The 12,592-nt window shown below is 46.7% G+C and overlaps 1 protein-coding gene across 1 annotated transcript in view; it reads left to right on the forward strand.

Annotated features, from left to right (window-relative positions):
* SAMD11 (sterile alpha motif domain containing 11) overlaps positions 1 to 12,592 on the forward strand; it is a 158,569-nt gene that overhangs the window by 29,727 nt on the left and 116,250 nt on the right. The window contains 1 exon segment of the mRNA XM_055800642.1: positions 478 to 569. Coding sequence (XP_055656617.1) covers positions 478 to 569 — 92 coding nt within the window.

Here is a 12,592-nt window from a genome sequence, read left to right on the forward strand (position 1 = left end):
GCCATCAGGAAATCTCAATTCCTTTGGGGTGAGTCAGGAGGACTGAGGTTGAAATGGTCGGAGAGGCAGTGGGGGGAGGCGCCGAGCGGGCTGCCCCGCTCGCACGGGCCGGCCCCCGCCGCGGGGCTGGCTGCGCGGGTGGCGTGGGCAGCGCGGAGCCCCCCGCGCGGGTGCGCGCAGGCTGCGCGGGCTGGCGGCGGCGCCTTCTGCCCCGGCTCCCCCTGGCTGCGGAAGCGCCGGTACCGAGGCTAGGCAGGGGCTCGCCAGGTCTGCGCTGGTGCTACCTTCCACGGGTATCTGCATGGGAGAAAGTTCGATGAAGGGGCGGGCAGGGGGGTGGGTGCTGGCAGGCAGGCAAGGGGAGGGGTGTTTGTAGGGAAGGAGACGCGTGCTTCTCCCTCCCCCGTTCCTTAAATACTTTCCTTTTATAAAGATGCTGATCCTTCTTCTTCTTCTTTTCTTCTTCTCTGCATCTAGGGAAAAGTTTGAAGACTCTTATGTCCAAAGGAATCTTACAGGTACATCCTCCAATCTGTGATTGCCCTGGGTGTCGAATTTCGTCTCCAGTGGTAAGATTATTGTTAAACTATGTGCTTTAGTTAAGACATCTCCCCTCCGCCTCCTTCCCTTAAAAAAATCCCTTTGCTTCCGAGATGATGAAACCGTGAACTCTGAGGGCTAGTCGTTGAGTCTGTGCCAGAGCACTGCTTGCACGGCGAGTGTACCCGCAGTCTAGTGGCAAGGCTAGCAGAAGAGGGGTTTGTTAACAGAGGAGGTGGGAAGAGCAGTGTTTGATCTAAAGGATGCAACATACAGTGTGACTGCATAGTTTTCAGGGGGAGCTGTCTATACGCAAACGGCAGATCGTTCATCAGCCTCTTCCCTGTTCTCATCCCTTCATTTTTGTGTATTGTGCAGAGGTGTAAAATGGCTAAATAAAGCAAAAGGGAATTACAATCGCACCCATGTGTTAAGAGTCGGAACAGTTTACAAGCCAGTAGTGAATTTTGTTAGATAAACTTCAGGAGGAGCAGGCTCATCTTAAACGTTTACAACTTTTACAACATTCATGTCACATATCACAGTGATTTCTTTTATAGATCTTTTCTTTTCAACTTTTGATTTCCTTGTGTTTTCTGCTGTCTGCCTTTATCCTAAGACTTCCAAAATGTCTATACAACATCGGTGTTTTCATGAAAAAGATGTTGATGCTATAAATAAAAGGCTACTGAAATCACAGTAAACGAAGGCATTAAAACCAGTTCATCATGTGTAAAAATAACCATAAAATACAGTAACATCTAAACAGGATGGCAAAGCTGTTTGTGGAGCTAAAGCAGGTCTTGGTCTGAAAAAAAACCAACTTGAGTATTGCCAGTAGCACTGTGGAAACAGATGCAGGTGGAAATTTATGTCCTTTAACTGCTGAAATCAACTATTTTTTCTTTTACTGTTTCTTTGAGATCAAACGGACAATCTCTTTTCACATGCAGTATCTCTGCAGCAATTTCGCATGACAGAATTGTGAATTTAAATTATTTCTGCATAGTATGTATGTGTGCATGCGTGCTTATGTATACAAATACATACATTGACATGAGAAGGGGCTTAGAGCAACAACTAACAATTACATAAATTAATGTGAAGATACCATGAAGAGATGCAGGTCTCTTGTGTCTGTTTTGCGTAGCAGCAGTCCATACTAAAGCAGTAACTGTCCACCAAGCTTACGAGTACTAGATACTGCAGCATTGCCATGGTATTTCAAACTCAGCAAGGCAGATAGACTGAAACCCAGCTTTTCCAACGGACTTACGTAGTTCCTCTGACTTTACAGGGCAAAGTGCAACGTGCTGTAATAAGCTTTCTCCAGTTTTGAGCTTTGCATATGCTTTAGTTACCAGTCATGCATCAGAGGCAGCCAACGAGCAAGGGCTCTGTGGACCAAAGTGATGCCACAGTTGCTGGTGGTGTTGAGAAGTGTCTGGCTAGATGATGCTGTACTGGTTGCTTTCTGGGTACCAAGTTGTATTAGGTGGTAGCCAGAATGGCACATTGTGCTTTTCAAGCAGCAACGTTTTTAGGAGTGGTACAGGGATACACTATGCATTTACAGATGGGAAGGCAGCTCTGCATGAAACAAGTGCATTTTTTTAAAACTGAACTGAATTTGAGAAGCTCAGATAGAGGAAAGAAGAGGTTGGTGTAGTTTTGGGAAAGAAGTAAATCCTTCTGGACTTGCCTCCTACAGCTTTCCCAGCTGTGTAAATTAGTTAGAGGGGCGAGACTTTGTGCTGCAAGGACAAAACCCAGTAAGAGCTTTTATCAGAACTCTGCTTCTTCTCGGTGCTTACTGCATATTCTGAATTAGAACATATACCTGACTCAACAATTCACATTTTGAACTGGAAATCTTTTGGTAGTGCCTTGTCATAGCTACATGCACACGTTCAAAACGGCTACACAAGAAGGAGGATTAAAAATTGGGCAGAGTTGATCTTTCCCGATTTAGTGATCATTGATTTAAGCACCACAGAGATCAAAGGGCCGTTTCTCCTCAAACGTAGAAATGATTTGTATTTTATAGCGTAGGTAAGTAGAGACTTGCAGTGCCTGGGTCCTCGTGCTACTGTGTTATCACCGGCAGGGACGGAGGCGGGGAGCAATCCAGTCAGCAGCTGGTTCTACTGCCCCGAAATCGGGCCAGGAACAGGCCAGAACAACCCAAAGCGCTGCCTTTGTCAGGGGCAGGGGGCAAAGCAGAGCAGGGGCAAGGCCAGCTGCTCTGGGCATGTGAATCCTCCTGTGTGCTCGCTGCCGCAGGCACGGCAGCGCTGCCGGGGCTCATCCCTCGGGAAGGGTCACATCCAGCTGCCCCCCGACCAGACGGGAAGCAGCAGCAGCAGCAGCGGCTGTTCCTCCGGAGGCCCCGGGCTCCTTTCGGGGTCGGGGGGAGGAGGGGTTGCGCCGGGGAGGAAATTGCATCGTGCCGCCGACTCGGGTTTGGAAACCGCGGCTGCCGAGCCGTGCACCCCCGCCGCTGGCCGCGCCTGGCGCGGCACCAGTGGGGGCCGGGTCCTCGCCATAAAACCGAGCCCTCCGGACACCGCGCCCCCCCCCCCCCCCCCCCCCCCCCCCCATTCCCATTCCATTCCCATTTCCCGTCCCAGCACTGACCCAGCCGGGCCGGCCCCCGGCCCCCCCCACCCGGCGCTGGCGCCGCGCCGCCCCCGCCGCTCCCCCCCCCCCGGCCGCGGTGCCGGCAGTGCCGAGGGCGCCCCGGGAAAGCGGCGCCCGGCCCCCGCCGCCCCCCGCCGCCCCGTCGCAGCTCGTTTGCTGCAGCTGCAGACAGCGGCCGGCGCCGGGTCCCCCTCCGCCACCGACCGGCGGTTTCCTGCGAGGCGGAGAGGGAGCAGCCGCGTCGCGCCGGCCGCTCTGGCGCCTCCTCCCCCGGGCCGCGGCCACGGCCGCCCGCGCGCCGGCAGCCATCAATCAGCGGCGGGGCGGGGGGGGCCGCTGCCGCCCGGGGGGACGGCAGGGGGATGCAGGAGGGCCCCGCAGGGTCGCTCCGAACTGGGAGGGGGGTGCGGGGGGAAACCCCCGGGCACGGGGGCGCGCAGGAGGCCCCCTCCGGAGGCGGAGAGGGCTCCCCCCGTGCCGCCGTGGGGCCGGGAGGGCAGGGCTTGCCCCCAGGCCGGGTGGCTGCCTTGTTCCAGGTCTGCAGGGACGGGGAGTGGGGTGCTGTGCCCCCACCCCTGTCTCCTTCTGGAGGTTGCCTCTGCCTCTGATTTTCCCATCCCCTTTTCCCTGCACCCCAGGTCTTTCAGATCTGGAGGGGAGAAATGGCACAGCTCTGGGTCCCTGCAGTGTTTCGGAGTGCGGGGTGCCAAGCCTTCACCACCTAAGTTGTGAGCTGTGAACAGGGGCCTTCCCTACATTTGTACTTGCCAGTGCTGGGCAGACAGTTCATCTTGTTTGTAGCCCTGGATGGATTTCAGTCCAGTCTGGTGAAACCCGTTCACTACGGCATTCTGGCTGTCCCCATCGAGCTGCCCTGTGTGCTCCAAACACCGTTCACGCGTGCTTTCCGTCTCCACTTTCAAACCCACAGCGGGGGCACGTCTTCTCAGTGTGCTCACCGGCAGCAGTCTTTTCACCCAGAGGGTGGGGGAAACCAAATGGTCTTCAGAACAGCACTAAAAGCTTTATTCCTAAACCAAATTATCTTAGATTTGTGAAGTCCAGCATGGTGTATCCAGTGTAACAGCAGAAAGGCATTGCTCAATGGTAGGTATACTTCGATTGTTTCCCTTATCAGAGTGTGACCAGTGCTGTATTTTTCGTACTAGTCATGCTGCCTCTGAAAGTGTGTTAGGACTGGACGCTGACTGCTCCTCCTCGTCCTCTTTTCCCCACTTTTCTTGGACAGGGTGCCTGTTGGAAAGGTGACCCATGTTGGAGTTTGAGGTTCGGATCACAGGTAAAGAAGGAGAGGCAAGCTTTCAGAAAGCTATTGTGATATGGCCATATTCAAACAAAACAAAAAGCACAACAGAATATTTTATTTTATTTTCTTTTATTCCATCTCCTTGGTTGCATGTCGAGACACACGGTAATTGTGCGTTATTGGGTTAATGACAATGGCAGTTCGTTTGCTTGCTGGGGCTGTGTTTTGGTTTGATTTATATGTGATTCTTTTCATTTGCTTCTCATCGTTGTTGTTGTTTTCTTTTGATGCCCCTGAGGTTAATGCATTAGTTCAAGACTGTCAAGAATGGAAAAAGTAACTGTTTGCTTACTTAAAAACCTGAATGCCAGCAATCAGCAAGATCTCTGTTATTTGGCCCAAGATTTCTGAGCATTCTCCTGTCTCCCTGTTTTCAGAGGTGCCAGGGTGGAAGGCAGCTCTGCATCTCCCCCAAAGCGTGGCTTTGTGTGACTTGGGCTATTGGGTTCTGACTGCAGCTGCATTCACTGCCCTTCCCCAGTGACGCCCTCCTGGCCGTGGGCTGCTCTGTGTGCCTGGAAAGCCAGGGATGGAGCTGCACAGGGGGAAAGCAGGGAGATCCCTGGGCTACTGAGTAGATTGCTGCCTTGTGGGGTCCAAATTCAGCGGCTGGCCCAGAAAGGAGAGTCTTCCACACTGGATGTGAGTCTTTCAAGAGGACCTTGCTATGAGAAGAGGACTTTGCTTGCTGGAAAATTTAGTTGGCTGCCTGTAGAGGCAGGATTAAATCTGAAATTTTGCTTTTAACTGAATAGATTAGATTTAGGTTCCTTCCTGAGCTGCTGTGGACTTAAGGATTGGAGCTGGAGAATCTTGGGGTTTATGTGAAGGGGACTGTTTTTATAACTTTTGCCTTCGTGTCTCTGGGGGCTGCCTTATGAATGTGAAAAAAGCCCCTCTGTAAAGCAGACTTATAAAACTCTTTATCCCCCCAAGGTCTTTGGCATAGTCTGTTGATTTTTATTTGTGGTTTCATGCTGATTTGGATTGTTGCTTTTAATCCAGCACATTTTAGTTTAGGTTAGCATTTGTTGGAGGTTTTTTTCCAGTTGGTTGGGTTTTTTTGTTTGGTTTTTTTTTGTTGTTGTTGTTCTGTTTTTTAATGGACTTCACTCAGGTGATTTTTACATTTTTTACAGTGTGTGTGTTGCACTGCAAACTTCGAAGTTAAACTTGAATGCTTAACAAGAGTTTGTTCAAAATCTGTCAGGCATCAATCACCTTCAGAGAGAAACTGGAGATGAGGCATGTTGTGCTCTTAAACGGGGTGAGGGACTCACACAACCCATCCAGTACTGTGGAGAGGTGCTGAGTTTGAGTCCACAGCCTTAGCTTGCAAGGCTTTCTAATCCAAGGGCAGTGGGCACGTGTATGTCTGCTTCTCCCTCGGAAGGCTCTTGGGTCATACAGAGGTTCACAGGGTAAAACTTGGAATGGGAGTTGATGTGGCTATAGGAGAGGTGTTCGTAAATGTGTTCTGCTTTGGAAGTTTTTCCTAATGGTCCTTAAACTCAGCTCATGAGCAGGGCATGCTTCAACTGCATGACGATTGTCAGAGATTTGGAAGATGGGTGTTGACCAATAAAATGACTAGTTGTTATTTTACACAGAGGCAGAACAAACCCAGATCAATGGTACTAAGAGTGCCAGCACAATACTGAAGGATTTAATTTTGTGGATTATTAAATACCCTCTGGAAAGGAAAATATTAATTGGATTGCAGTCTTGTGAGTGAACAGCAGAGATGTATAAGCAGCTATAGCTTAGGAAAGTAATTTTATCTTACAGTGGGTTTTAAGGAGTTCCAAGTGGGGGAGGTCTGCTACAGTGCAAGAGCTGTAGAGAGTTTCTGCTGTTCCAGTGAGCAACGATGAGAAACTGAACACAGGAGATCTTGGTGATGGAAGGATGGAGGAAGATCCATCTGTGAGTTCAGTTTAGTGTTTGTGAATAACAAGCCAAGCTAACCTTCCCTGAAAGATGGTGGAAGAGTATTTGTGCTGAGGTTGGCGTGTATGAGGGGTTCTGCTTGGAGCAAGCAAATTTCCTCCTGCTGGAATTCTGTAAGGACTGCAGATGGGGTTCCCTTGTCCTGCAGACTTTTGTGTGGTGTGGATTCCCTGGCAGAGCCAAGACAGAGTGTCATTTCTGGCACCGTGGTGGTATGTTCTCTGGTGGGCTCAGTTGTAGGAGCCTTCAGCCTCCATGGGAGTCAGTTTTACACACTAAGTCAGCAGATGCAGGGTGGGCTTTGCCGCCAGCCCTGCTTGCCTGGTGAATTGTACTGTACTCCATCAGGTCTAGAAAATGTCCTGGTCTGAGGAAAAGAAAGTTGAGCATGGGAAGAAAAATAAATACGTAAAAGCAGGGAAAGCGACATCGTATTCTTAGCAGTGTGTAAAGGGCAGTGTAAAGGTGACATAGGATAAGTAGTTTTGCTGTCAGAATTATTTAGAGATGTCATTAAACTGCTTAGGGCTGTCTCTGCTGCTTCAGGGCACAGACACCTGTTTTAATTTGCAGTGGTCTATGTCCAAACTTGCTGGCCCTATTCAAAGGGGTCAGTGCTAATTTGGAGCCTGTTGGCAAATGCCTTTATTGAACATGGGATCTAAATGGCAGAGGTGACTAAAGGATCAGAATTAACTCAGTCATAAACTTTGTTCATTTTTCTTTTCCTGAGGTTTAAAACTATCAACTAATTTAAGTTTGCAGTGATGATGAACTTTTCAGATGGCTTGTTCTGGTTCAGTTACGGGACAGGGAGGAGAGAGCAGCAGTTCTCTATTGGCACTAGACTTCAGAGAAGAGATCCACTCTGTTTTTAGTGAAGTAGTGCTTGGTCAGAATGTTATACTTGCAAAAATCACTTTGTGTTGTCTATATTTTTTCCTTTTTCTGTCTTTCGTTTGTTTGTTTTTGTGGTTTTTGTTTGGGTTGTGTCTTCGGTCCCCCTGTCCCCGTCCCAGTCCCTCCCCCCCCCCCCCCCCCCCCCGCCTTTCTGCATTGTCTCTTATTCACAGTCTGTTTTCTTCATCTGGAAGAAGTCTTACTACACAGCAGATTCTTGTTTGGTATCTATTATGCCCTGTTTTCTCCCTTCTTCCTTCTCCATATTGAAATGCGTCATCTTCACTTAGTCAACAGCTGAAGAATCACTGTTCTCACCATTTTAGGTTTTTTTGCTGTCTGGAGGTGCTCACCTTCCTCACTTCTGGTAGATGTCAGTGAAAAACTCATTATAGGGCTCTGTGTCCCAAACTTGTGTTTTCCAGTTGAGGGCAATGAAAGACATCTCCTGAAAAGTTGCATATTGTTGCAGGAATCATGCGCAGTTCCATAAATAAAACAGAGAACAACTTTAGCACCACTGCTTTACTCTCATACTCCTCTTATATAAAGGTAAATCTTCTGTATGTACTACCTCCACTGTTGGAGCAGTGCATTTCCTTTCTTTTATTTTTGGCTCTGTTATTTTAACAAAACCAGTGAGAACAGAGAGGAAATTACACATTCCCCTGGGTCATAAATATAATCTGATAGGGGATTTTCTTATAATGTGTCTGACAACGAGGAGGAATGGATGGAGGGAATTCCCAAGCATGGAAAGAAAGGTTCTTGCTTGTTTATTTTACCTCTAGTCAACGTGGAACTTTAAGCTCTTAGTGATTTCACTTTATTTTGCACATGCATACAAAGCCACAGAATCTGGGAATACTGTCAAGCCCAAATTTGCCCTGTTCTTTGATTACCTGTACAAAAATATGCCTGCACATCAAATCTCTCATTTTAAGATGTCAAGATAGCTTCAATAAGTATGCAAAGTAGGCTTAATTAATCTTTTAAATCTTCAGCCTGAAAGAAACTTGCGCCAGTGTTTGCCAACAAGCCAGCTCCTTGGAGGCAGCCTCACCTTGGTGTAACGTCCACAGACATCAGCGAAGGCTGTTGTCCCCGTGGCTGCTGTACTGTCATGCTGGACTAGGGGCTTGTACACACAGTCTTGCTTTTTTCAGTGGGGTGCTTGCCAGAAAAATATGTTGTTCAGCTGCATATGTGCTGCTTTTGCTAGTGGCAATGCCATGTGTATTTGTCTAAATTTGCTGTGTTTACCAGCATGCATCTGGAGCTCAGCCCTTTGAAAGTGATGTAGGGGCAGTGCTGTGGAGCAAGAGGCCTTGCTGTGCCTCAGTGTGGTTTGAAGGCACTTGCCTGGGAGCGGTTTCTGTGCTGATGCCTGCCCATACTGAAAAACCTGGGCCTCGATGTGGCCTTCTGTTTTATCACATTGTAAAATGGAAGGAAAAAAAAAAGACTTTATGGTAAGGTTTAATCAACATTTCTAAGAGTAACAGTATCTTCTGTCATAAGATAGAAGATGATGGGCAGTACTTCGTACTTCTTGCATTGTGCTGATCGATTAAGGAGATAGAACTTTCTTGAATGGTTTCCCAAGAATTCGGAAGCAGGAAAACTTGAGAGCTTTTGGTGATAGAAGAGATACTCAACAGCCTTTTGGTCTAGAGAATACATCTGAAATATTTCTAGTCATGACACTGCAAAAAAGTTGTGTGTTTTCTTGTAGCTGATTCCCAGTTTAGTGCTGGGAGGTGTGTGGTTTTTTCCAATAATTTAAAAAGCAGCCCTGGGATTTTAAACAGCTTCAGTTAACTTGGGCCTCTTAATCACTGCAGCTTCTTAGTATAAAACTTTTTCTTTTGAAAGCAAGGAGGCTGCTTTACCAGACTAGTTCGCTGTCAATGAGTGTCTTACCCCTAGAAGGGTGTATTTATCACTGCGTCTCTGGGGCCTTGCTAATTCAGAGTTACAAGCAAATTCCACTCCAGTGGTAGCTGCTGCTCTGCCTACTTCTACCCATCAAATTGCAAAAACTCCCTTGTAACCCCATCCTTTCTTTTCATCCGGAGATGAATGTGATAGGTGGTACTCAGCTCTGTTGAAGCTGCTTTTGCTGTGTTGCTAGGGTAACCGGAGATAGCCCCTGAAGACAGGAAAGGGCAACCATTCCTTTCTGCTACAGTCTGGAGCATCAGTGATTGAATGAGATTAGATAGAATTAGATAATCCTGAAATTCACAGTGATTTGATGCCAGACCTTTATTAAATAAGTAAAAGTACCAGCCCTTATAGTAAAAATGAATTCTTTTAGATCAATAACTTTTCCCACCGTTCATCACAGCTGTAATTCTTGAGATCTCTTTTTCTGTGACATGAGGTGAACCACACAAATACACCTTTTTTTATTTCTTCTTTTTTTTTTTTTTTTTTTTTCCCCAGAGGGGACTATGATATCAGTTCCTTTTTTATTTCCCCCTTGTGATTCACCCACTTAACCATAAAGTACACTTAGAAAGGAAGGCACCACAAGATTCTTCAGTGATGGTCACAATAGCAGTGTTATTTAAAAATTGTACACTGTTAGTCTGAAGTATTATAGTGTATTAGGGTCAGTTAAAAAAAAAAAGTTTTATGTTGTGTATGGCTGGGTAGTTTTTTTGCTCCTTGTGCGTTCAATGCCTAAAACTGTTGGGACCTCATCCATGCCTGGCATGTTCTTACTTAGCTGCAATAGAACTGATAACATCATATTCTGATCTAAAGTATATGTGGGTTAAAATAAGCATGGAAGTGTGAATGCAGGATTGGACTTTGATCGCAGTCAGTCTAGATTTATATCAGTTTAACACCATTGACTTCTTTTTCATCTTTAGACTGGCATAGCTTGCATCAAAATTTAGTCTGCATCAGAGGACATGTAGCAGAGCATGGAAAATTTGGTGTGTTCTGGCCCTTGAGCAGTTACGTCTCTTATCAAGCTAAATTGGCTCTTTCAGAGTAGAGGTCTGATTTATTAATTTATTTATTTATTTGGTGGTGGTCCTGTCCTTCAGGTGCAGCTCAAAACACCTCTGCTGAGGTTTTTGTAGGCATAGTAGACAGTATGTGGTCTCGAAATAGTCAAGCAGCAGACCCTCCAGAGTGAGAAGGGCAGTCTGCGTATTCCTCATAGGGATGCTTTTAATTCTGAATAAAAACATAATACATTTGGTCTGGTTTTTTTTTAATCCCCAAATTAACAATGTCATTTGTTAAAACACTTTTGGCTTGAAATTCATGAGCTGGTAATTCAGGGCTGGAAGTCTGTGGATCTGCACTTGTTTGCCTCAGCACTGTGGATCTGCTTTTTTGAAGTCTCACCTTGCTGTGATGGATTTCTCAGAAATGAGTTCAGCAAAAGTAATTCCATGAGGCTGGTGAGCATTTCTCTCCCTGGGTGTGTGCAGAGGACAAAAAATCATCTTTGCTATTGGAGGATTTAGTTCTTCCATTGATGTTTCTGCTATTGTCTTTAAATCACTATAGAATCTAAAAAAAAAGTATATTTAAAGGTTGTTTGAAATACATGTTCTGCAAGTTAGTGTGCTTTTCCTTTAGGGGTGTGATGCTGGAAAACTTACATCTTGAGAGTAATGATGTTGTTGTGGGTGGAATTCCTAATGCCCTGGACCACTTATCACACCAAACATTGGAAACAAGAGTGAAAACTAATTTTTCCTCCCATATCACAGGCAAATACTTACATGCAGTAAAGTAAGAGAGAGGGAAGGACAGAGGAGTCTGAAAAATGCTTGTGTGTGAGTACTGTATCTTAAGACCAAACTCTGTCTTGATCTGTACCACGTATAATTCCACCCTCACTAACAGGGTAACAGGACACACTGATGATAGAATATTGTTGCTCGGTAGTCTGAATTCTCACCCCTGCCTTTATCCAGGATTCAAGTGCACTGAAAAGAGCAGTGAAGTGTCAAATCCCACTAGGAAACAAAGCAGGGACTACTCCAAAATACAGAAAAAGCTGGAATTCAGATCTTTACCCTATAACAGAAGCAAGACAGCTCCAGCTTGTGATCAAGTTTCTCACCTGTCCTGCTGTGCACTGGCTGTGGCTGCTTTGGGAAATGAGGCTCCAGGTGTACCTAGAGTGGGTAAAGCGGCAGAGCTGTTGCTGTATCACACCCAGTGTAGCTACTGGAAGAGCTGGAAATACTGTATGAAAGGAAGTGACCCAGGTGTTCACTTTTGTTGCAGGTTTCAGCTTCAATTGGGATAATCGTACTCTGTTGCCCAGAGATCTGCCCCACATGACCCCTGTCCAGCTTTGGGGGGGGATCCAAGACGTAAGCCAGGGAAGAATCTGGCTTTGTAACTTCAGCAGCGGTAAAGACCACACGTGTTCAATACACAATAAAGTCTTAAGTATCAGTTGCTTCAGTGATTTCCCATGTTTGGAGACCAGCCTCCACCTGGGGAGGTCTCTCGGCACTGACAGGGAGAATCAATTGGAAACATACACAGTGCAGAATTCTTTGTGGTGAGGCTGCACTCCAGCTTCAAGTTGCTTGAATGTTTTAAATTGTACGCAAGAGGAGTTGCCCTTAATTTGTTGGAACTCTTTCATGTCTCAGTGCATGATTCTTTTTCTAAACTCATGTTCTCTGGATGGAGCTGTCTGACACTGAAGAGCAAAATGAACTTGGGTGCTTGGGGCTCTTCTGTGGCTGGTGTTGGGGATCATACTAGAAGGCTGCTAATCACGCACTTCAGTGGCAAAGCACAGGGCATTGGGAGAGAAAGATTTTGCTCTGGTTGGTTGCTATTTATTACCACTGAATACGCCACCCAATATAATAGACACCAGATTTTGAGATGTCAGTTGGCAGCAGTCCTGCTTCCTGCTTACTACATATTCCTATGGACAGAGAGGCATCTAAAGCCAAAACGTAACTATGCAAACTCCGTGTTTAATTAAGAAAACCTGATTTGTAACTTCAGAATCAAAACCATACCCTGCACATCAGGATAATCGTCCTGTGTATACTGGCTCTGTTCACTTGTGGAGTAGTGAATGCAGTGGGCTGGCAGTCAGGTGTATGGGCCTCTGCCCTTTTCCCTGCTGAGGATAACCCACATTGCTTTCCCCAACTTTTGTTATCAAATGCAGCTTCTTACTTGGGATGTTTAACTTGACTTGCCCAGAAACATACTTTCTCAGGGCCCACG

Source organism: Falco peregrinus, chromosome 3 (assembly GCF_023634155.1).
Source record: "Falco peregrinus isolate bFalPer1 chromosome 3, bFalPer1.pri, whole genome shotgun sequence".
In the NCBI taxonomy this organism is placed as follows: domain Eukaryota; kingdom Metazoa; phylum Chordata; class Aves; order Falconiformes; family Falconidae; genus Falco; species Falco peregrinus.